This window comes from Coloeus monedula (assembly GCF_965178545.1).
Source record: "Coloeus monedula genome assembly, chromosome: 8".
Classification (NCBI taxonomy): Eukaryota; Metazoa; Chordata; class Aves; order Passeriformes; family Corvidae; genus Coloeus; species Coloeus monedula.
Window position 1 is genome coordinate 4,358,177 of NC_138788.1, and position 24,012 is coordinate 4,382,188.

Sequence of the window (24,012 nt, forward strand, 5' to 3'; positions counted from 1 at the left end):
AAAACACAGGCACCACTGGGATTAGGTTGCAGCTCTCCCTACACAATAGCTCTTCCCAAAGCACTAAGCCACCAGCCAACAGCACCTCTTCCAGAAAGAACCACTAAACACCAGTTAACGCACATCAAAAAAGTTTAATATTTTCACAAGTATCACGTAACACTAGTACCGGAGCTACTAGTGTGCAAAGTAAAAAGACCCTCTACCTTTGCAAAACCAGTTAGGCATGCAATTTTTCAGGTAGACACACACTTAAAGCTGCAATGACTGTGACTCACAGGTTACTTTACAACATTCACTCACAGTGCACCATAATGCATATTGAAATGTTATCGATAGGTAGGGCAATCCAAATCTTAGGGGAGTGGAACGAGAACAAAGAAGAGTAGCCTGCAAATTTCCATCTACTTTCTGCAGGACAAGGCAGCAGGGAAAACCATGCGGACATCTCAAATTCATTTTTGGTAGAAAAGTGGGAATTAAGGACTATTGTGTGGTCTCCCTCTTTGCAGAAAGCGGTGTGACTTGCAAATGTTACTCGACATGTACCTTCCTAACCGCTTCTCAATTTAAGTGATACAACTGGTATGCAGATATAATAATGGCATCGACTGGACAGAGGACAGGGTACACCATGTGTAAATGATCCTTGCTGTTGCTTTCGTCCTTGGAATAAGTTGCATCCAATTTTGGCTTTGTGGGCTTTTTATGCACCCGGGTCCTCAAAGGCAAGATCAAAACGCAACCCTCCTCTTCCTTTCTGCGCACTAACTCTAGCTGAGTGTTTGTGTTCTGAGTGACTGCTGGACAGTATTAAAGATTAAAGCTCTGTGTGGAAGCAAATACCCATTTAAGGCGAGAGACGGGAGCAGGCGCATCTGAGGGACACAGTCGAGCTCCAGGTTCGATGGAAGGGCAGCTGCAGTGCCCTGACCCAGACTAACAAGAAGAGAGAGGAAATACTTTTTGTAAGAACCTAAAGAGAAGAATACAGCACAGCCATGTAGGGACCATAGATCTACCGATTTCACAGGTCTGGAGATTTGGATTACCCCAGTCACCAACCACTTGGCTTTACTCTTTAGGGATTTCTCGCCGAAACGTGACAGATTTCGCCCAGTAATACAACACTACTCACATAAGCAATGGGGAATACCAGTGGAACCAGATCTGTGGGACAAGGGCGTTTACTTTCACCATGACAAAAGAGGCAAGAAGGAAGCGAGTAAGTCGCGGTGTCAAGTCCCACTATAGAGTTACGTGCGTGCACAGTGCTGACACACCATAATGTGTTCACAACCGCTTTAGACGAAACAACAGCAGGTAGAAATGCAGGAGGGAACTGTTGCTTCCCCTTCACTTAAAAGCATCAACACCCAGGTCTGGTGGTCAGCGTGCTGGCAGTGCGCTTAACAGGGATGCTGCAAAGAGCACGTTTGGTACGATGCAACGGTAGCTCTCAACGCACATCACTTGGGGGCAATTTCGTCTCAGACAACAACTGATTTTTGACAACTGCAGAAATTATAGACTCTTTTTTCCATGACCTACAGATGGGGAAGGTACCAACAAGGTGAGTAAGAAACATGCAGATTGGGGTCCAGAAACAGGAGATATTATTAACAGCACACATTCTATCTTGTATCCTATTTTTTTATGTCATTAGTTGTAATTTTCTTTTCCCCTGATAAAGCAGTGAGTTCTGGGTTTTTACCAGTTCTGACTATGCAGTCGCTGCTTTATGAGAAACACAAGACAGAATTGGGGCCAGGATTGTGGAATTCAGTTCTGCTCAGCCTCACGAAGCCTGCATCCCACTGCTGTGATGAGCGCTGCCCCTTTCCCGCTGCCGTCCTCCGACAGCAGGAAGGTCACGTCGCAGTTGGGTGCCAGGTCTTTGACTGTTTGGTGCATGATCCTCGAAAAGCTGTGAAAGGAAACAAGGGCAGTGGGTGAGGAAGGTCCTGCAGCACCTGTGGAGTGGAGCACTGCCACGGGCATTTGCACTGCATCCCCTTTCACTAGGGTAAGAACTAAAATACTGGAAACTAGGGTGGATTTGAAGCCTGGGAGCAGTAGGAGCTAAAGGAAAAAAGCACTTGCATCCCAGCCCTGCCTGTGTGAGGTTAACTGGGATCACTGATATCACAGGAAACGGAAAAGAACAGACCACATAAGCCACCTTCTTCCCACCCATCTGCCTCCATGCACACCAGAGGTGGGCACTAGTTCTCTTCTCCTCCTGCCCCCAGCTCTTTTAGACTCCTGCCCTCACCTGCATTGCTCTGCAGCAGCTCTTCTCTGCTGGACACTGAACAGAAACATCCTCTAAAGAGGTACCAGGCATTTCAGCACTGCTCTGTCATTGCCTGTCCAGAGCCAAGAGATCTTTCCCTTGCTATACAGCTTCCAATTCACTCAGCAAGCTGTGTCCCCTTCAGTTTGTCACCACCCCAAGAATCTTCCACAAGTCATTCTTGATACTCTCATTGCCCTTCAGAAAGCTCTAAGCCCCCTGATTAAGACTTTTTTTTTCCTGGCTCTTATCCCAGCAAGTGAGAGAGTCCAGTTTGGTGCGTCAAGAGGAAGGACGTACACGCAACACGCTACAGGCAAACAAATGCTGAGAAGGCAAATACTCACTGTGGATGTAGTTTGTATAGAGTGCCATCCACACCAACCGTTATCTCCAGGTGCTCTAACCCTCTGTTCTCCCTGATTTTATCTACGATGGCAGCCATTCCAGCACCACACAGCTGAGCTGCTCGCCTTGACACTGCTCCGCAGACTGTCTTGACAATGATACTGTCATCACAGGTGCTGTTGAGCCCCAGCTGCTGGAGGATGGTTCGCACCTGCAGCAAGGCTAACCTGTCACTGTAGGAGGAAAACACGGTGTTACAGGTTTCGCTCAGTGAAGCCATAAACCCCACTGCACTGATGGCATGCATGGATCCATGCACCCACAGCAGGCAGCAGCCTCTACTGACAGCACAAGTGACCTCAGAGAATACAAATTCAGTCACCCCTGCACTGTGCTGCAAGCAGCAACAGAAGCTCCAAGTCCAGCTCCGCACTGTCTCCCCTTCTCTTTTTAATTACAACCTTGGGGGGTTTTTCCCCCGTGAAGCCTCAGAGATTGCTTTAAAATACAGAGTCCAAGCAATAAAAGCGCAAAAACACCCAGTAAGCAGTGCTCACTCAGCTAGTGTTCATTCAATTCCACAATTGCAGCTAAACACACACAAGGGGCCCAGGAAAATGGCTTGATTTCCAAACAAGGAAATAAAATGATAGAGTGAGGGAATCCTTGACCGCCCTTCCCAGGGTTTAGAAGTGAGCATTGCTAGAAATTCAGTTGATGTTGTAAAGAATCCTCCTGCACACACAGACTGAAACCAAAATTATCTCTAGAGAAGCAAGCAATGCTCTCCAGCTGTCCCCTCCAGCAGTGTCACCAGACGAACACTACCACACTATTTCACTCCAAGCTGCCTCCCCTGCGGTGCTCTTACCTCTCAATCTGAGAAAGGAACTTGGTTTCAAAGATATGTCTGGTCTTCAGTGTCTCTGAAATCTGGCCTCGGAACAGGAAACCCCGTTTGGTGAAGTCAATCAAAATGTTGCGGACTATTTCCCCCAGGTACATCCCACTGATCATTTTCTCATACCTGCAAGGAAAGACAGCAGTCCAGCTCAGAGGGAACCTGCCCGTGTTCGAAAAGGCAGCATCACAGATGTGCTATCAGCCAGGTGTCCTACCCACAGAAGGCTGCAGGTAGCAGTGCTGAGCATTGTTCCTGAGACACTCCTTATCCTGTGCTAGAAAGGTCTGCCAGTGAAAGATATTTCTTCTCTCTAGCTTGATGCAAGACAGCAAGTGGGAAACTTGGGTCCTGTGTGCAGAGTTGGGGGCTGAGAGGGCTTCAAGACAGCTTGGTTCCTCCCTGTGGTTTTGGGACTACTGGTTTCCTACTGGAAACCAGGTGCTCGAATTAAATGAAGAGCATAAACCAACCCTGGACCACCAGCTTGCCAACTTGCAGGTCAGTGGTCCTGTGAACAGGCTGGGCATGCCTTTTTCCATCCTTTATCTTGCACAGGGCTGCTTTTGCAGCACAGGACTCCCTTAAAAACACTGCATTTGCAGTGACTGTACCTTATGGCTTCCCTGGAATTTTGCTGCATGGAGCCACTGAGCTTCTTCTGTTTCAAGATCTCAGTTGTGTTTTGCACTCCCTCCCTTCCAGCATCACTCTGGTTTGAATGGAGCATTTTGGGGTCTGTGAGTTGTGTCCTTACCAACAAGAACTGAACAGTTCGATTTCTTGAGAAGGACATTCAGTGATGAATCCTTTATTTCACCTCCCGAAGCTCTACAGCAGGGTTTGTGCCCTGGGTTGAGCAGAGCCCAGCGCGCCATCCCGCTGGAAGCAGGCCACGCAGTCCATTTAATACCATGAACTCTCTCAGGCTTGTACCCAGCAAGTGTCCTCCCTCTTGAGTACCTAACTATCTCTGGAACAAATTATTCCCCCTGGCAGTCTTCACTACTGCCTTTGGCTGCTTACTCCATGCCAGCCCTGCTGCTGCATCAGGTTTGCTCCGCGTCTGCCTCTCTGGGTCTGTTTGAGCCTCAGCTTCTATAGAGCTTCCCGTGGGACTTGCCAACTTGTCTGTATTCCTCAGGTTTTTGTGGACAGATTTACTCTAGTCACAAAATCTTTTTAAAGGCTCCTGGCATCAAAGCACTGCTGCAAAGAAATGGTGAAAAACTCTAGTCCTAGCAAGCAACAGTCTCAGCCCAGTTTTATCAGTGCTGGGTACACACCTCCCTGTCAGCCTTTTCTTGAAGGGGATAGGGAAGCACTTGCCCAAACGCTGAGCCCAAAAAAGGGGACCAAACTCCAGGAGCAAGAAAGGCAGGTCCTCTAACATGACCTAGTCCATTCAGAAAATTGTCTGAAACAAGAGCTGGCAGCAACTTCTAGAGAGCTCCTGACTGCTTTACAGTGAGCAGTTCCAAGCTTTAACCAGCTGGTGTATGTTCAGGATTTCTACAGGCACAGTCCTCTAAAAAGAGCATTCAGCTAAAAGAGATTAACCTGAGACCCTGAGCAAAAGAATGACCAGCCATCTTATCCCCCCTCAGTACAGCACAGGATGAGAAAAAGGGTCTCTTCATAATTTCAAGACTTTTGAAGCCCTCACCAAAAGCCCTGCTGTGGAGTGCCATGGCAGCAAATAACTCACAAAAAAGCAGCGACCAGGAAAACCACAGAAAGAGGAGATCCCACAGGATAGCAGGACTGCAGTAATTTTCTACTCTTAACCTCTCCTTTCTCAACTGGGAGAAATCCAGTTCTCTCTTAAAAGCACTTAAGGCAGCCTGGCTTATATGCATAGCACACCATTTATCCTGCAGTACCTTTGCTTTCCAGCATTCAGTGAGAAGTCATCAACTGCTTTGTCATATATTGTCCTGATGTCGTCCAGGCACCCGTTATCCCCGAACGCTCCCCACTCCGTGTTCACACACATCCGCCCTTGCTCACCATCCACCATCTCTATGTTTCTCATCTCTTCCATGTAACAAGCATTGCTGCCCGTTCCTGAAAGAAACACACACTGAAATTATTCTTTGGTTGCAACAAAACAACACTAGAGCCAGCACCACAGCCCTGATAAACCTTCTGGGAGATCTCAAATGTGGTTTTTTTCTGAAAGAAGTAGCTGAATCATCATTTGAAACATCAGAAAAAAACCCAAACCCCCACTCTTCAATAATCCTAAACTGAAGGAGAACATTACTGCTGTGGTGCATTGCTCAGGGTGGCTCAGAGAGGAAGCTCACCCAGGCCAGCTGGCTGAGGGTCCCACACAAAACATCACACGCTTCTGACCCCAAAACTGCAGGAAGCAGACAGCTGGGTTTTGCAGCTCGGAACCACCTTCCACAAAGCCCATGGACCCACAGAATTCAGGGGAAAATGTGCTGAACTGAAAACCTCAGCAAGTTCTGAGGCAGCAGGGGTTTTACCAGCTGATTGCTTGGGGGGGTTTTCTGATTTTAACTGCTTATTTTCTCTGGCAGAAAGGTTACTCCCATGTTGAGATGAGGCAATATCTGATACTTCTTACAGGGGATCCTAAGGAACGTGGCTAAATGCTCCATGTACACAGAGGTCTTGTGGAGCAAAGCTTTATTAGCAAAGAGAGGCAGCTTTAGCTGCTAATCAGGGCAAAAGTTCTCTTGGAGTTACTTGAACTCATTTAATCCTGCATCCCATATTCTGTACCAGTTGCTACAGCAAGTCTGTTTTCTTCTGCCATTTTTTAGGGAATTATATCAATACAGTCTGAGCTAAAATAGATCCTCCCACAGTATGCCCCTGCTGCAGGAGAGCTGAGCCACAGCACAGGGTTTGGCGGGGGGAATGTCTGGGTTTGCAGACTGAGAGCCAGGTTTGCAGGAACAAACCTGATCAAATTCAATTGCGGATTGCCACCAGCATCCAACCTCCCTCAGGTGCCATCAGCCAGGCAATCCAGGCAGGGCAGAGGGAGCTGTCAGAGCCCCGGAGCTTTCATTCCCATTATCCTAGATGTACCCAGGCCACCTCTGACCCCCTGCTCTGCACACAGACATGCTGGCTGCACAGCATATCTGGCAGGGCTGCAGCAGACGGTCCCCAGGGGATGTTCTCAGCACCCCAAGGACACGTTGTCCTTCCTGTAGGGAACTCTGATTCCTGAAAATGCCACCGATGGAGCTGCGCAGACACGGCTTCCTACCCACACTGCACTGTGCTGACTCATCCTGGACGTTTTCCAACTGTCTGGAGGAGAAATTGGTGGCGTTTTATTTTCCTATAAGCCACCTCACAACTGAAAGCATTCTTAAAGCTTGCAGGTTCCTTGTCCCCTTCTCTCCCATGGAAAACTCATTTCTCTGGAGAGCTCTGGGAATTCACACTGCCCCGTGACTCAGGCTCCCCAAGCATGGCATTTGCAAGGGCATTGGCAGTCGCCTGTGGAATTACTTCAGCTGTCTCACTGCCGGGAAGGGAGCTCTGCGTCACTGCACTCAGTCTATCAGAGCTCTGCACCACATGCCATTTGGGAATTGTGGCTGCACTTTGCACGTTTACTCTGAGAGACCACATGCTTGAGGGAAGCTGTGGACCACCAGAACACCCCAGCAGGGAAACTCTTACAGGCTAAACTAACAGCAGCTCCAGGAGCCCACATCTGCTCTCCTCCCAAGCAGCACCATGACTTTACCAAATAAAACAGGCAGAATTTATTGAGCATCACAGCCTCTGCTTATCTCAACTGATTGTGGACAGAACCAAGTTGGCTGTTGAATTCTGCTCTCTTTTCCTCCTGGATATCCTAGGTTTATTTTCAGTTAGCCACAGGGATGCCTCCATGAGAATAGAGGCAGATGTGTGGATGTGCTGTTTAATAAAATGCAGCTCTAACACATACCCACAATGAGTCCAATCTCACAGTTTGGATCTTCATAAGCACAAGTCATCATTGTGCCCACTGTATCATTCACCACAGCCACCACATCCAAGTCGAATTCCTTTGGGAGAGAGAAAATAGTAGTGAGAACTCTGGGCTAGGGGCAGTCCATCACACCAAAGGGGACACGAAAGGAGCACACCAAAGGGGAGGCTGCCAGAACACTCTGGAAACAAACAACTGAAATTAACCAGCCTGATTTCACACATGCAAAAATAGGAACCTTGTCTACCAGCAGGCAGCTAAGGTACATGCTCTACCTATGACAGACTGTCTTCAGAATGAAGTATATTCCTGGCTGTTCTCCTTGGCTTAGGTGTGTTTAAGCACACATCTTTTACACAGGCACATGGTATAAACATTCAATATCACAGCAATTATGTAGCAATTCCAGTAACAAAGGTTTTAAGACTTCCTTTTCACTGGCTGGTAAAAACTGTGCAAAAGTAACATCCTCCTCAAGCTATTTTTCTTCCCTTCCTAGAAAGTTTTGGCTAGACTGGTTGAGGCTTTTTCAAGGTCAAGAAGAGGAGGAGAAAATTGTCCTTTAGGGTGCACTGAGGTGCATTCCTACAATCACCATTTTGAAAACTCCTGCTTTCTCCATGTGTGTCACAATTGCCACAGAGTTTGAAAGAAGTCTTGAAAGTTCAAGCAAATGTGAAAAGCTAGAAGCCTCTGGGGGAAAAAACAACCATCTGTGCAAGACAGGAGACAGCCCATGTCTACAAGGCACACAAATCCTGTGAGAGGGAGCCAGCTTGACCCACAAGCCGTTCTGGAGAGGAGCAGAATGAGGAAAAAAAAAAAGAAAAGAAAAATCACCTCTCTTCTTTTAATCCCTTCTCTAAGCAAATATACCACATCTTCTCCCTCACAGTCTGTAGCTTTGAAGCCTTTTGTCCAATTGAGAAGGATACCCTAAAAAGCAAGAAAATAGGTCATCAAGTTGCTAGGACTCAGATGTTATTCTGTACACTTAACATTTCAAATGCTTTAGTGCGATGTTTTATGGAAGAGTCCCTGTGAAAAGGAATATCTCTTTAGTATGTGGAATTGTCATCTAAAACAACTAATTGTGATCGGGCTCTAAATTTCCACAGCAATGCAACAAACTAAAAGAAATAAAAAAAGTGTGACAGGAACTCAAAAACCCAAAAGTGTTACAGAAATTATGCCTTTCATTAAAAAAATCCCAGCTAATAGGAAACTATTAACAGCTGCAGAAGTTGGGCTGGTGTAAATATGTGACAGTGAAGTTAAACATGTAAGTGAAAAGAACACAAGTCTATTTGTCAGGGATGTGCTTCAGGCCACACTGTCACCCTTAGGGTGACACAGCCCACAGATTCTGGTGCAACCACTCCATCCAGTGAGACAAGATCAGCTGGGAATAGGCGCTGGCAGCAGGGTTGGACTTTTGCTTACTGCTTGCAAAACCAGGGAAGTGTCACACACCAGCAGGTTTATACAGCTGGAAAAAACACAATGTCTTAAAAAAGGGATATGACCACCATGGAAAATTTAAATGCTGCTCTTATCTGTCACAGTCATGGGCTGAGCAGCATTTGCATTACTACCCTTAAAGGAACTATTTATAGGAGCAGCTGCACTGGTCAGGGACAGAGCATGAACCTTCCCCTTGTATGACCTTCCTGTAAGTGTCACGTGGATGACATGAAGGCAGAGAAATCAGGCCTGGCATAAGCACAAAAGCAGATTCAAAAGGTACTAAGGAACTTACAGCATCCAGACTGGTCTGCTTGCAAGGGAAGGAAAAGGTGAAGCCAAGAGGAAGACGTGCGCCTTTTATCCCCATATAATCCAGGAAGTCAGAAATGCAGGTAACGATGTGATCAAACAGCTTTAAAGAGAAAAGTCATAATATTTGAAGTTGTACATGTTATGTGCTCTTAAGGAGTTATTTAAAAAGCAGCAGTGCAGCCAAAGAGAAACACAAATACCTCTTCTCCTGTTCCCTGCATCACCTCTATGGGAATGGCATAGATCTTGTTGTGCATCTCAACTGTTCTCCTTTTACCGCTGCGGATTTTCACCAGCAAAACTCTGAAGTTTGTCCCTCCAAGGTCAAGTGCCAGAAAGTCTCCATTCTCTGTAAAAAAATATGTGTGTAATTTGAAGAACCACAAGTAAAATCTGAATAAATGCTTCTCTCGAAGTATTTTGATAGAAAATCTCCTAAAATCTCAGTTGGGAAGATCTTCATCAAAAGAGGACTTTAGATGCGACTCTGATTATTCCAGCTTTCTTTTTTTTTTTTGTTTTATTTTTTGTTTTGTCTTCCTTTAAGCCAACAAGCAAAAAAGGACCCACACAACTGTTCCAAGAGAAAGCTGAAATTTGGCCAGCCACCCTGAAATGTAAAGTACCCAAGTAGTGTGAACAGGGTTCATGTGGGCTTGGGTTTATGATCCCAGTTGTGGTTTTATGATCCCAGCTGTGCTTTTCTCCCCTCAAGCTGTGACTTTGCTAGCACCCTGAGGCAAGGACAGGGGGCCAGGCTGCCAGCAACCAGCACAGGCCAGCAGGGCCAGTGCTCAGCTCTCCTCCTTTGCACAGTTCAGGTTCTTCTTTGGTCACACCAGATCTGCTCACCCTCCACCAAACCCCACACTGGGAGCCCGTTTCAGCGCCCTGTAGCTGAGCCAGTGTCCCCACTCCAGCAAAGGCACGCTCTACCTGTCCCATCCGGCGTGCTGCGGACGAAGGTGGGCAGCATCTTCACTTTGGCGGTCTCGTGAGTCTTCTTCTTCAGCCCCGCTTCCATCTCCGCCCTCATTCTCTTCTTCACCTGCAGCAGCTGCTCGTGGGTGAGCTTGAACTCAGCCAGGGTCTCGTCGATGAGGCGGTGCTGCTCCGACAGCCGGTACGCCACGGCCGTCACCATGGCCGCTCCCTTCCCGCTGCCGCTCTCCGACAGCAGGAACCGCACCTCCGAGTCAGGCACCAGGCGCCGCGTGGTTTTGTGCAAGCGCCGGGCGTACCTGTGGGGAGGAGAGGCTGCAAGCCCGGCCTCTGCACTGTCCACGCCCCAAAATCTGCACTGCATCCCCCCAAAATCTGCCCTGCCCACACCGACCCACTGCAAGGGGAATGGGGAGACTCACCATGCCCAAACTAGCTACAGCCTCCCAAGCAGAAAAACTAACAGCGAAGAGCAGTTCTTCCCTACAGCCTCCTTCCTCCTGAACTTCTAAGCAAAGCCAGAAAAATGCAGGGGAGAGCATCAGTCTCATCCCCTGAACCTGATCCTGGATGGGAGAAACTCCCTGGCTGCAATGCTGCTCCAACTCCTTCTCCTGGGGTCCTCTCCTGAACTTACTGGTTTAGATGGTGTGGGTAGCAGTTAAGAAACCAACAGTGCCCAGTGTTTATTATCTTAACAATCGCCAGACCTTGCCCCGTCTGGAAGAGCGAGTCAAAACAGCATTCTCGGAAATTTTTTTGTTTGCTGAAATTTTATGGGTTTTTAAATGAAGGAAAATATCTTTTTCAATAAATAATGAGAAACTGGAAAAGAAACATTAGGCATATTTCTCCTTTCAGAAGTTCCCCCACAAATATAATTTTCTGATTTCTACAAAAATCTATACAGCTGTTTCACTAAAAATGTAACTTTCAAGATGGGGGAAAACAAGACAAAGTCAGTTTGTTACAGGCCATGGAAATCTAAGCACCATTTCTTCCCCTCACCCCAGTTTTCAAGCGTATCTTCAGAAAAGACTGGCAAAAATAGGGTTCAGCATGGGCATTAAACTGGAAATGGAGATGAAGGTGAATTAATTTCCTCAGGTCTCCTCACAGCCCAATCAATGGGCACAAAGCAATGTTTTGTACAAAGAAACTCTCCTTCCAAGAGGTCTCTTGAGGATCCCTTAAGTTATCTATTCAGACCACCATAGTTTTCCCTGACATTGCAGTATCCAGTTACTCAGAGGTTTGGTTCTTTTCTGTGAGGTTTTGTCGGGTTTTCAGAATCTGACACAAATTTTTCACTTAAAAGACGTTTCCTTTCCCCCCTAAGCTCCCCAGCTCAGACCTAAACCCCCATGCCCATGCTTTGGGTTCATCATCTCACAGCCTGCCTGGGTGACGTCTTGGGATGACATGCTCACCATGCTCACCCCTTTGCAAACCAGAGCCCGTGGCAGGTGAAGTGTTAGTGGCAGAAGCAGAGGGACTCACTGTGGATGCATCTTGTAGAGGGACCCATCCACCCCCACGGTGGTCCGGAGGCGGCCGACCCCCTTGTTATCCCGCAGCTGGTTGAGGATGGCACCCAGGGTGGAGGCCACCAGGTTGGCTGAGCGGAAGGACACGATGGTGCAGACGTGCTGGACAGCGATGCAGTCCTCGTGGGACGGCTCCACCCCCAGCCGGGTCAGGATTTCTTTGGCTTTGTTCAATCCTTCTTTGCTCCTGCAAAGTAAAGGGGACTCCTTAGTGGGGATGTACTGGACTGAAGGACTGAGGTGCATCCAAACATAGGTGTCCCTGCCTGGGGTTTGAGAAGGTTAGAAAGAAAATTTCTTAGAGATCTGGACTAGAAAGCTTCATGAGGCTTGAAATAAAATGCTCTAAACATGCATTCATTCACAGATGGAAAAGCTTTCCATTAAAGCCTGGTGCAAACATGCCACCTACAAACAATGCAATTCCAGGTACTACAGCAGCCGCACTACAAGGAGGAACTGGAGAACTTAAAATGCTTTTTCATTACAGTGACGCTTTAAATTGCAAACAGCTTCTCTTGAGCATGAAGCATCAGCCCCACAATTCAGCACGGGCCTGAGCACACACCTAATCCCACACTCATTCCCTCGCATGTCTCCATAAATTAAGCCCAGTGCAAAAAACAAAACCCTGAGCTAAGGTTGCCTAAGCAATTTCATGCTAACGGGTCTCTTTTCAGGCTTTTACAACCCCATTGAATCCCTGCCTCTTGCATTGCTTTTTTCCTCATTAGCACCCAGACTGAGAGCAAAGCTTCTGGCAAAACTTCTCCTTGTCCAGCTCAGTCATTTCCCAGACAAAAACACAAGGAGTGTATCTTGTCATCCCTAACTATACTCCATACATCTTTTTAAGGACTCTTGCATCTTGCTAGCACTAGCCAGAAATTTGAGGCTGCACAGGCATGTTCCCCCTACTTATAACCAAAGTTAGGTTCAGGAAGCAAGGTGGGATTTCAGGGCAAATTTTTCCTCTTAATAACTGAATTTCTCAACAATTGCATTTTTCTCACTGCTGTTCAACATTATCTTGGTCCACAACACAGACCTCTGTGGTTAAGACAAATGAACACACACATTTAATGGAAAGTTGTTCAGATAACATGGTCTGCAGGGACAGGAGTAAAATCTGGCAGGAGGAACAGGCATTACAGAAGTTACTGGCTGTTCCCCTAGTGTTGTACTTGCCATTTCAAAAAGAAAATGCAGCCCAATGACTATGGTACAAACTATCCCAGTGATGTGAATTTTAAAAACACGGGGGGAAGAGCCTGTAAGTACTGACCAAAGAGGTGATGACACTCCAAGAAACCAACTGGCACATAGCTCAGAGGTCACCGTGCAGCACCCAGCACTGCCTATGGGACTGAATGCTCTGCCTTGTCATGCTTGTTTTCTTTCTGCCCAGCAATCCCAGGGAAACAGCAAGGAGCAACACAAGTATTTGCCAGGAGGCACTAAGCCAATTCATTTTGTGAGCAGCGAGAGAGGTACTACAGCTCATACCCTGAAAGCTGCATGGACTGGCAGACTTTATAGCTCCTCCCAACACAGAAGAAGGGAGAAATCTTGGGGTGGAGGGCACAGACTGTCTGCTGAGGGTCCCCACATGCCAGCTCTGCATGGGCAGTAGAGGATGGCAGACACCTCCAATGCAGCATGCCTTCCCACAATGCAAAGAGAGCAGGAAAATTAACATTCAGAGTTGCTATGAAGTCCAAGGAGTGAAAACGGATAGATTACTCACTTTTCAATGGCAGAAACATGCTTCGTCTCAAACTTCCCTTTGGTGAGAAGCTCAGGGGTGATTCTCCCCTCAAAGAGCAGCCCCTCCTTGGCCATCTTCACCAGGATGAGCCTTACCAGCTCCCCCATGTATAGCCCACTGACCATCTTCTCAAACCTGCAGGAGAGGACAGCAGTCACCCATGAATCCATGGACAACACTGGGAAGCAGGGCCCAGCTGTGCCACCATAAAGCCTGGCCCAGCCAGAGATTTGCTTCACCACAGGCAAAGCTTTATTGAACTGCAGAATCCCTAACACAAGTGGGAAATGGAGCACAGAGCAGAAAACAACAGAACAGTTCACAAATAACTGCCTCACTCACAGCTGCTTCCCAGGATTAAGGGATCCACGGTCGATCTCTCGATCAAACTCGGTCCTGATGTCTTCCAGTGAGCCGTCATCTCCAAAGGCCCCCCACTCCGTGTTAATGCACATCCTGCCCTCATCCCCTTCCACCAGGTCGATGTGCCGCATCTCTTCCATGTAACAGGCATTGGTGCCAGTGCCTTGGGAAAAAGGACAGCAGAAGGTACTGACCAAGCTGGCCAGGCAAAGGCAGACAAGCCCCGCGCCCGCCACAGCCGCAACGAGCGTTACCAATGATCAAGCCAACTTCACAGCGCTGGTCATCGAAGCCACAGGTCATCATGGTCCCGACAGTGTCGTTCACAACAGCCATGATATCCGCATCATAGTCCTGGGGAGGAACAAAGCATTACTTGGACCTCTGGAAAACGCTGCTCCTGTTCATCACCAGCTTGCTTTTAGCAAATAGTTTCACAAGGAACAGGAGATAAATAATCTGTCTGAATACCACAGCTCATCTTTTTAAATATTCCGTGTTCTGTCTGCCAGTTCCCCATCCCACGCGCCCAAGAAGGCAGTGAGAGCAGACTAATGCAAGCAATGAAACAGCACTAGGATCACTCTAGAGAGCACAGGCCTGCTCTCACATAAGCGCACTTAGGCAGGAAAGAAAAGGGCTATACATGAGGGAGAAGGAACTTTGCACTGAAACATCATGGAACGATTTAGAGCAGTTGCTTGAGGAGTCAATCTAGAAAATACTTCTTACAGAATTCACTTAAACAATTTATGTGTTTTATATGAAGTGAAGATTTTAATACAAAAATAATGCGATTAAATAAATAACATGCAGACATTCCTTTCTGGGTGGAAATTCACTGTGTGGTTCTACCAAGTCTAATGATAGTAACTGACTCTAGTAATGTTGTTTGGTGACAGCAAAATTCAGGTTTCCTTAAGAGTCCACAACTGCCCAAAGAAAGCAAATACTGCCCAGTTTCCAATGAATTTTTGGAGGCTGAGTAATCAACATATCACCAGGCTGCAAGCATTATGCAAACCCTCTCATGCTCAGTGCCTTTTTATTTGTTTAAATCAGCCACCTGGTCACCTTAATTCTCTATAAAGTCAACAGTGAGAAACTCAGGGAGCAACAGCTCACTGAGCCTGAAATCCCCTTCTCTTCTACTCTGCTCCTCTCCTGCTCCCAAGCACAGCAGGTGCACAAGTGAGCTGAGCCCAGTCCATGAGACAAACTTTCTCAGGAATGGGACATGTCGGCGTCACTGAAAGGCCCCAGCACTGCCACATAGCACTTTTTCAGTTTTTGGAGAATGATAAAAATCACTGAAGGTTGCCAGTGAAAAGCCACAACACAGCAACTCAGTTCTCTGCTGTGAGGAAAATCACAGCTTCCACACAACAACTCTGACACTGCTTCATTTTTCCAGCAAACCCACACATTTCATGCAAGAAAGCAGAGTTCCACCACCACTCAGACCATCTGCTCAAGTGAGTGACATGAAGAGTGGTCCCTGGCAAAGCTGAGATACAGCTAAAAAAGAAAAAGAAGTGCAATTTACCCCACGTTTCTTGATGGCCTTGTTAAGCAGCCTCACGACATCTGCTCCCTCCACTCCGCTCGCTTTGAAGCGCTTTGTCCAGGTTATCAGAATACCCTGATAAAACAAGACAGCAACATTCAACAGGATGCAACCATAAGATACACACTGATCATTTCTTTTCCTTAAAAACAAGATTTTATACTTCAAATGAATCTTCAGACCTCTGTTCTTACATGACCTCTAACAGCCCAACCTGAGACAATTGGTGGTCTTAAGAGTCTAATTACAGTGAGCTGAAAGATAGAAAATTCTTTTCTCCTCCCTTGCTAGAAAATGGTGTGTTTGCATTTTGTATTTTCAGCCTACTCTTCTCCCTGCTACTCCTCGACAGTTTTTCTTGGAAAACCATTTAATCGTTTTGGGCATGGAAATAAACTGCTTTCAGAAAAAGCTGACTCTACAGGACTGACTACAGAGCAGGGATATGCTATTGGTAGGTCCAGCATTTGGCTGCAGTGGGGATCAGGCTGCTGCACTTTTACTGCCTGGAGTCCCATCTGTCTGGGCTTGTTTAACTGTGGGATCGTGTTTATGGGTCGAGGCAAATGAAAATACTGGAGATGTAACAATGCATGTCCCTATTTTACAGCACAGATCAGAAAGAAAATCCTGGTATTGAATTCCTTGTCTGCAAACTTTCATAAAGAGCCTGCAAATACCCCAGGGTAATGACTACACTTATTTATTTGCTATTTACATAATGCCTGGCTGAATCAGAGCATTCAGTGTACAGGTAAATAATAACAAAAGAAAGAAAAGAGCATTGACAGTAATCAACTGACAGAAAGACAACTCAGACCAGCTCAGCTTTCCATACCCACCACAATATTCACATCTGTCACAACAGGAGTCCAAGAAGCTAAAAACCAGAAAAGCTGAAGCCTGTAGGCACAAGCAGCCATTGCCCAGGTGTGTGTTTGCCCATATCTCAGCTTAAAAATCAAATTTGCCCTCCAAACTGAGATAGCCACAGGGAACAGAAGGTCAGGGCAGCTCTTTCCAGACCAGGAGATACTCTCCTACCCCTAGACCACAAACACAGTTTGTGTAAGTTTTGCCAATGTGCTGCCCTCATGGGCATCATTCAGAAGCCCATCAAAGCCCCATGCTGCTATGCAGGGAAACTGTGGGCAAAGCCTGCTCTGCTGGCACAGCTTTCATGGGCAAAAGGGCGCCGTGCTTCACAAAACTTTTATAAGAAACTGGTCAAACCACAGTGGCAAAGAGCAGCTCCTCTCAGCATGACTGGCCACTGTGCTGGAAGGAATTTTTCCTTCACCAGCAAGGCCTTGGCAGCAGGAAGGAGCCCTTGGAATGCAGCAGGGTTGAGTGGGGCCCAACCATGTGGTGCCCATCTTATCACCCTTGGAGAAAACAGGGACTACCCTGCCTCCTTCTGCTCACCAAGCACAAGAAAACAGCACCCAGGCAAGCACAGCCTCACAGAAGCAGCAATCCAGGAACAAACCTGGCCCATAGAATCCAGAAAAAATGTATTTTTAAAACACTCAAAACACATCACCAAAACTGTCAATATTTTTTTGTTGTTGTTGGCTTTTTTTTTTAAGAGACAGCCTCCCTTGTCTCTTTACTATCCCATTCCACTCTGCCACTGCTCAGGTGTCCCCAAGGCACCCCACATGCTGCCTGCCCCACACAAGCACAATTCCATCCCAGCTGGTTGGAGCAAACCAGCCCACAAACAAGCACCTTTCATCATGCAGCTAAACAAACCTTCCCAAGGGCAACTCAACTTCACAACCACATCCCCAGCACGGCTCTGCTGTGGTCAGGAGCCTGAGCCTTACCATGCACGATGGCCAGATGGAAGACCTGCCCCAAGATCAACTCATCTCTTCTCATGTGATGCAGTTAAAGGCAGCTCTCTGCTCTGAACCGCTTTCAGACCCTGAGTTAGTCAGCACCCCTGGGTTCAGCTCTCAGCACTGCTCAAGAAGTATGAAATGTAATAAAAATCATGCCTCACCTGGCCCTCCTCAGCACCAGCATCTGAGGGGCTGTTGCACCAGGCAAACCTAGAGACCTGCAAGCTGGAGAAGCAGGTCGTGCTTTAACAGGGCAACCTCTGCATGTTTTGTGCAGATTTAACTTTCCTGCATTCATTTGCTACACTGTTGCCATGGCAATGCTGTACCGGGAGGCTGCTGAGTCATTTGTGGTACAACTAGCAAAAGGAGGAAAATACCACAGCATCCTTGGCATGGGAATCTCTCCAAGGCTGGTTATCCCCATCCCTTTGTAAAGCAGGCTGGTTCCAGGGGACCTGTCCGACTACCCTCAGTGCCCAGCCAGTGGCACGGCTCAGGACTGTTGCTTGGCAGGCACACCTGGATCCGGATCTGTGTGCACTTGCGAGGGTCAGCAAAACCTGAGCAAACCCTGCTGGGCCGGGTCCTTCCCAACCCCACCCCCTGCAGAGGTGAAAAAGGCTGCACAGGAGGCATGGAAAACCACTGCCATGTTTAGAGGGTAAACCATAACAGCAAGGAGCTCACACAGAGGCAGCACAAAACATCAGGTGCCTCCTCCTCATTTGTTACCCAGCTCTTTCAGGCAGAAACATAAACATAAACACAGTCTGACAGTGAAATATAATATTCATTTACCCCCAAAATGAGACCTGTCTGGGACACTGCTTTCATGGCAATGTTTTAATAACATGGCAGCTCTTTTGCATATTAAGAAAATTGTGAAATCTTCTTACCTCATCTAACTTAGATTGTCGACAAGGGAAGGAAAATGTAAACCCAACTGGCAGTTTCTTGTCTTTGATTTGTTGTTTCTCCATAAAGTCTCCCAGGCATTCAGCAACATGATCAAAAAGCTGTAAGAAAAGTATAAAACCACCATGAATATAGATACAGCTTGAGGGAGAAAATGTTTCAAACTCCATATGAAAACTGCTCTGAGTGAGAAGAAAGGAGAAAATAGCTCTCCATATTTTAAAGGATGTATAAATGGCATAGCTATGAAAATACTCTGAAGCAGGGTATATTAACACCTTAATAACTAATACATTATGAAATACACTGTCCTTTTACACACCTAATTCTGCAGGCATATTTTACACCCATAAAAAACACTTCCTGAAACAAGAGGCTCAAGGCTCTTGAGTCTGCTGTAACCCTTCCACTTAACATTTGATGAGAACAAAAATGTTCTTTTAACCTTTCAATAACAGGAAGGAGCAAGTCAAAAGAACATCTGGGATCCAGTCCCACAGGAGGTTGAGCACTTTTACAGTGATGTAGAGAAGATAACATCTGCTTCACTCAAGCATTGCTGAGACCAGAGAACCCAGCACTTTGCAGGAGTCACCCAAAAGAACATCATCTCTCAAATCTATTCCTAAAGCACACAACAAACAAACAAAAGGAAACCCAAGGGATTCATCTAAATATTTTCCATGCTATGAGAAACAACCCAAAACAGGGACATTTTCTGCGTTTTCTGAAAGGTCGAGCTATGCAGGCAGCCTGCACCAGGCTTGTGGGTACCAACTCCCACCCAGCTGCCTCGATGGCACCTGTGACCATGGCACTATGTGTCCCTGCCAGCCAGACCAGGAACCAGGGAGGCGCAAAGGCCTCTCACACTGAGCCATTTGGAAAGTCCCTCAGGTAGAGTGCAACGCTCAAAGCTGAAATCAAGCCTGAGCAACTGAAGCAACAAAAATACACATTTGTATTTACCAGCACCAGAAAGACAGACATGCCTTCAACTGACCCATACCACAAATGGATGGCAAACTATTAACAAGTCACTGCCTGCCCCAGGAGATAACAGTGCTTCACATTTTAACTCCCTGAAAAACAAAGGCCCAAACAAAATAAATCCAATCCTATCTGCAGCATTGTTGGGATGAGAGAACATAATCTGCCCAGAAGACTGGGGATAACTGGGAGGGAGTACAAAAAGACATCTGTTGGTTCCAATTAGCCCACACAGCTTTATTAAGAACAATTAAGAGTCTTGGAGAGACAGGAATGTACTACAGACAGACTGCAGCAATTACAGATGATGAATAAGAATATTTTGTCCTTCAAAGCAGGTCAAGAAGCAGTGTGTGTAATATTACAATTAAAGTGAACACCTTAAACTCATGCCTTAAATGAGGTCAGATTTGATTAAGAAAAAGTACAGTGGTTTCCCAGGGAGGATGTTGCCATTCATTGTCCTGGGCAAATCAAGGACATTTTTCTGAACCCACACAGAGAAACAACATGGGAATGGCAATGTACACTGCTGCACTTCTGGAAGACAATTTTCAACTGTCCAGATGAGGGATGGAGGAAGAGGAATTACGAAAAGAACTACAGTTAAGTAATAAAATATGGCAACTTCTCCAGGAGGAATACAGAAATAGCAGGAGTGTGTTCTGATCATGTTTTCCATCTGAAAGTATCTTGCTGAATACTCAATCCTACCAAACTTTCAGCTGCTTCCAGGATTACAAACAAAAAAACAGGGGCCAACCTCAAACCCCTCGGGAGTTCAGAAAGCAGGAAGCAGAAATGTTGACTGTGTATGTTGTTACAAAAATCCCTCTCATGCAACAAACTATGAATGCATAGAGAAAAGACGGGATCTGCTTTGTAAGTCTAAATGCAAAAAATTCCTGGGCATTCCCAATAGACTCCAAAAAGTCCGTGCACCTGCTGCGTTTGCCCACACAGTCCTGGCAGGACCTGCTGAAGCCCACCTATGTGAGTTAGCACTACACTGTAAGGGCAGACAAATGCAGTTAACTATTAGCCACAATTTGGACACTACAGGAGCTGTGTCTAGTCAGTGATGCACGGTCTGGCTGTGCTACTGTTGTTCATAAACCACAGAGGGAAGGCATGGCTCAAAAGCAGAAAAAAGACAGGCATTTATTAGTTTTGCTACCACTGACACTGGTAAGATTTTTCCTAAAGAGACTCAAGGAAGCGCCTGTGTGTGCCCATGCCCATATTAACATCCAAACCTTACCAGTGCCAAATGACTCTGACTGGATAGTAGAGGCAACATATAAAGTTCCAGTAGAATTTCATTGAAGTAGGGACGGTGCACTGAGGAAAACTCCAAATCTTCTTTTACCCACAGATTTGCAGTAGGGAACAGTGTGAGCCAAATATTTTATCATATGTCAGAGAGATGGACAGAGTGAATGCCACAGCCCAGAGGAAAGGACCTGTCTGATTTATTGAGCAACAGACTAGGCTTAATGCCCCTGACCATGAAGTTGCCTGCTCAAGCTGGGCTCCAAGAGGTCTCCACAAGGATGCATTTGGCCAGCAGACAGAAGACTTTGACAAGCAACTGAAGATCCAAGCTCAGGCTCAAGTCCCTCAATGGGGATGATTTAAGGAGCAAGGAAACCACAGTTTCAGATCAAGAGAACAGCCAAATCCATAAGCTACCTCCAGTGGTGGCAGAACACAAAGAGCAGCACCAAAATCAAGTCTCAGGCACATTCCCATTCACTGAGCTGACACAGGAGACAGGCTTCTTACAAATTTTAGACCTGCTATGACACTGCTGAAATCAAGAGTTTTGCCCTTGACTTTGATAGGGAACTGTCCCTAACTGGCAAAGCTGTCAGCCCATGCCTGACAGATGAACAAAAATGGAAGTTTGAATGCCATGAAGTAGAAAATATCGAAATGAGCCATGCTAGTGAGACGTGAAGCCATAAATCACAGTCCTTCAATAAGCTGATTATGCACTAAGCTTTAGGAGTGTAACTCAGCAAAGTTAATGGCACAGCTTGCTGGAAATCATTAGTAGCCTACCCCACACAGGCAGTTCAGTCCAAGTATTCCACAAATCTGGCTCAGACATTTCAGAAAACCTCAAGCATATACATCAGTCATTAGCACCCAATCATCAGCTGCCTGTCTGCCTCCTGGGCATCCCCCATGCTTCCCTGTGAAGTCACACAGCAAGCACTGGATATTGTCATGGAACAACCTCAAATCCGGATGCTATTCTGATGACACTTCCAAGTTCTCCTCTTATTTTCCTGGTACTTAAATACTGTGCCCATGGGGTCAGGGGAAGCCTTGTTCTCCTTTCTTTCAGCTTAAAAGCCATGACAAAGACTATCAGCCTGAGCTCCACACTGCTGCTTCCCAACAGCCAAATGGCCTTTGGATATTGAAAAATGAAAACACAGATATGACAAAGACATGGAAGGAAAGCAGACCTGATGTCTCCCTTCCTGGCTTCTCCTTACCACCCTTATCATGTCTCCATCAAGAACCCCCTTAAGCCAGCTTGCCTTGCCTCCCCAGCACAGACACTTGGGTGTGCAGACAGCCCTGCTGCCTGTCAGTCTCCAGCTTCTGATACCCATTCATGGACAAGCAACCCTCTGCTCCCAACCTGCCTCTGAGCACCTCTGCCCTCACCAGCCACAGGCAGCTCAGCTCAGCTCCCCTCCAAAAACACCCTGTGGGAAAGCCACTGCGTGACCTTTTGGCCCAAATACAAAGCAATAAGGTTAGGAAAAGTCCTTCCAGGAAGGTTATTTTACTGCTGTGGTCCAGATATCACTGGAATGATAAAAGCAATGCTTTTATCAGTTCTATTGACAAGCACTAATTGCCATCTTACACTCATGGCTGCATGAGAATGCAGCAGCACTTATTACATACAGACAATAAAGGTATCAAGGTAACTACAGAAAATATATTAAAGGTAGAAATGCTGTTCCCATAATTTTTCTTTTTCTCCTCTTTTGTTTATTCTTCTGAAACAAACTTTAAGTTTCCTGCAGGTCTCATACTCCTAAACAGCACCTCATTCTACTTAAAAGTGTGAAAACCTTGCTGTTTCCAACAATGAAAATTACTTGTTTTGCCTTATGCTGACACCAAGACAAATCTGCCAGTGTAATCCACTTCCTGATCATAAAAAAAAAAAAAAATTCTTCTAAAGAACTCAATTTGAAGTCCAAGTGAATAGCTGGAAATATTTTCTATTCTTGGAACAGGGAAGACTGAAAAAAAAAAAGCCTTCCAATTATTCAGCAAAACTTACGTTGAAGCTGTGCCAAAACATTCTATCAGCTTCCCGTTATTTTTCTAATGTACTTGTACTTTTCATGAATGCTGAGTTGCTCAGACTGCCAGCACAGATATGTGGCTGTCATGGGGATTTCTATCCCTCATCTAACACTACAATTGCAGGGTTTGGTCATGTTTGTTGCTTACAAAGACTAAGTTGTTTTCCTGCTCTCCATTTGTACTCATGGAAAGTAAGTTCACTATAAAAGTCAGAATTTTTATTTCTAAGCCATCCTTTCCCTAACTTACCCAGAAGTCTCCCACATGATGCAGCAGGTCTGCAGCACCCATGCATACTCTGTTAAACTAAGTACTGCTTATTCATTTTCAGTATTAACCACTGAAGTTCAGTTTGCATGCTGCAGGTACAACTGTTAAGATGTTAAGCTTATTCTTGTGGGAGGTTTCTAAAATCTAAGCAGCTAATCTTCAGAGAGACACCAAGGAAGAGATGCTTACCCGTGTTCCACTCCCATGCATGATGTCTTCTGGGGTATTATAAATTTCACTTTCCATCTGCACCGTCTGCTTTTTTTCATGCGATACCTTTACCCGAAGAATTCGGAAGTAAGAACCACCAAGGTCCAGTGCAATGAAATCTCCTTTCTCTATGTGGAAAACAAGACACAAGTGATCAAAAATTGTATGCAACATAAATCTGGGAAACATCAAGCTCGGTTAAGTGCACCACCAAAGCAAATGTCCAGTCCCTACAGCAAGGAAGTTCCAGCTGCAGGACATCCACATGGATCTGATTCCATTGATCTGATTCCCCACAACTTAACATGAACTTGTTGCAATGGCAATGCCAACCACCATTGATAGACAGGCAACTGCAATGAGGGTTTACCCAAAAAGAATCCAAAACAGTGGACAGTCTGTATCCAGATCTCATGATGAAGCTGGCAGAGCAAAGATCTCAGGAGAAAGCCAAAAGAGATGCTGAAAATAGAGACAGTAAAATGAAGGGATGCCAGACCACTGACAAGCAGCCTTTTGCTGTAAATAAACCTGTGTCATTTTGGCAAATAGCATTGAGTGGTGGCTGCTCTAAAATCAACAAATTAAACACAGATACAATTAAAGTAGGAACCACCCCTTATCTCATGTCCAGAAAAGCTGAGAGTCACTACAAACTGCAGACAGGTAAGAGAAGTCAGAGAAACAACAGCCTAAGAAACCAGCCCTGTACTGCTGCAGGAGTTACTCAGAAGTTGTGATGCCTTGCACAGAGCTCCTAATATCTGCCCAGGTGCCAGAGAAAGAGTGGGGGTACCTCCATCTCCCTCTGTGGTGGAGAGACATGAAGTCAAAGCAGTACCCTCCAATCTCCACAGACTCCAGAGCACAGCTCAGGCAACAGAGGCACGTGGCCTGGCTATCAGAGGAATGACACCTTCAGCACCCCTGGAGACATATTTGACTGACCTGCTCATG

At 46.2% G+C, this 24,012-nt stretch overlaps 1 protein-coding gene across 1 annotated transcript in view; it reads right to left on the reverse strand.

Annotated features, from left to right (window-relative positions):
* Positions 1-114: 114 nt before the first annotated feature.
* LOC309575702 (hexokinase-1) overlaps positions 115-24,012 on the reverse strand; it is a 34,617-nt gene continuing 10,719 nt past the window's right edge. The window contains exons 3-18 of the mRNA XM_082286429.1: positions 23,035-23,183; positions 18,228-18,347; positions 15,461-15,556; positions 14,169-14,268; positions 13,894-14,077; positions 13,531-13,686; positions 11,737-11,970; positions 10,231-10,535; positions 9,495-9,643; positions 9,275-9,394; positions 8,356-8,451; positions 7,492-7,591; positions 5,429-5,612; positions 3,516-3,671; positions 2,644-2,877; positions 115-1,927 (exon numbers count right to left, since the gene is read on the reverse strand). Of these exons, the coding sequence (XP_082142555.1) occupies positions 1,783-1,927; positions 2,644-2,877; positions 3,516-3,671; positions 5,429-5,612; positions 7,492-7,591; positions 8,356-8,451; positions 9,275-9,394; positions 9,495-9,643; positions 10,231-10,535; positions 11,737-11,970; positions 13,531-13,686; positions 13,894-14,077; positions 14,169-14,268; positions 15,461-15,556; positions 18,228-18,347; positions 23,035-23,183 (2,528 nt within the window). The 3' untranslated portion in view covers positions 115-1,782. The remainder of the gene's footprint in view (positions 1,928-2,643; positions 2,878-3,515; positions 3,672-5,428; positions 5,613-7,491; positions 7,592-8,355; positions 8,452-9,274; positions 9,395-9,494; positions 9,644-10,230; positions 10,536-11,736; positions 11,971-13,530; positions 13,687-13,893; positions 14,078-14,168; positions 14,269-15,460; positions 15,557-18,227; positions 18,348-23,034; positions 23,184-24,012) is intronic.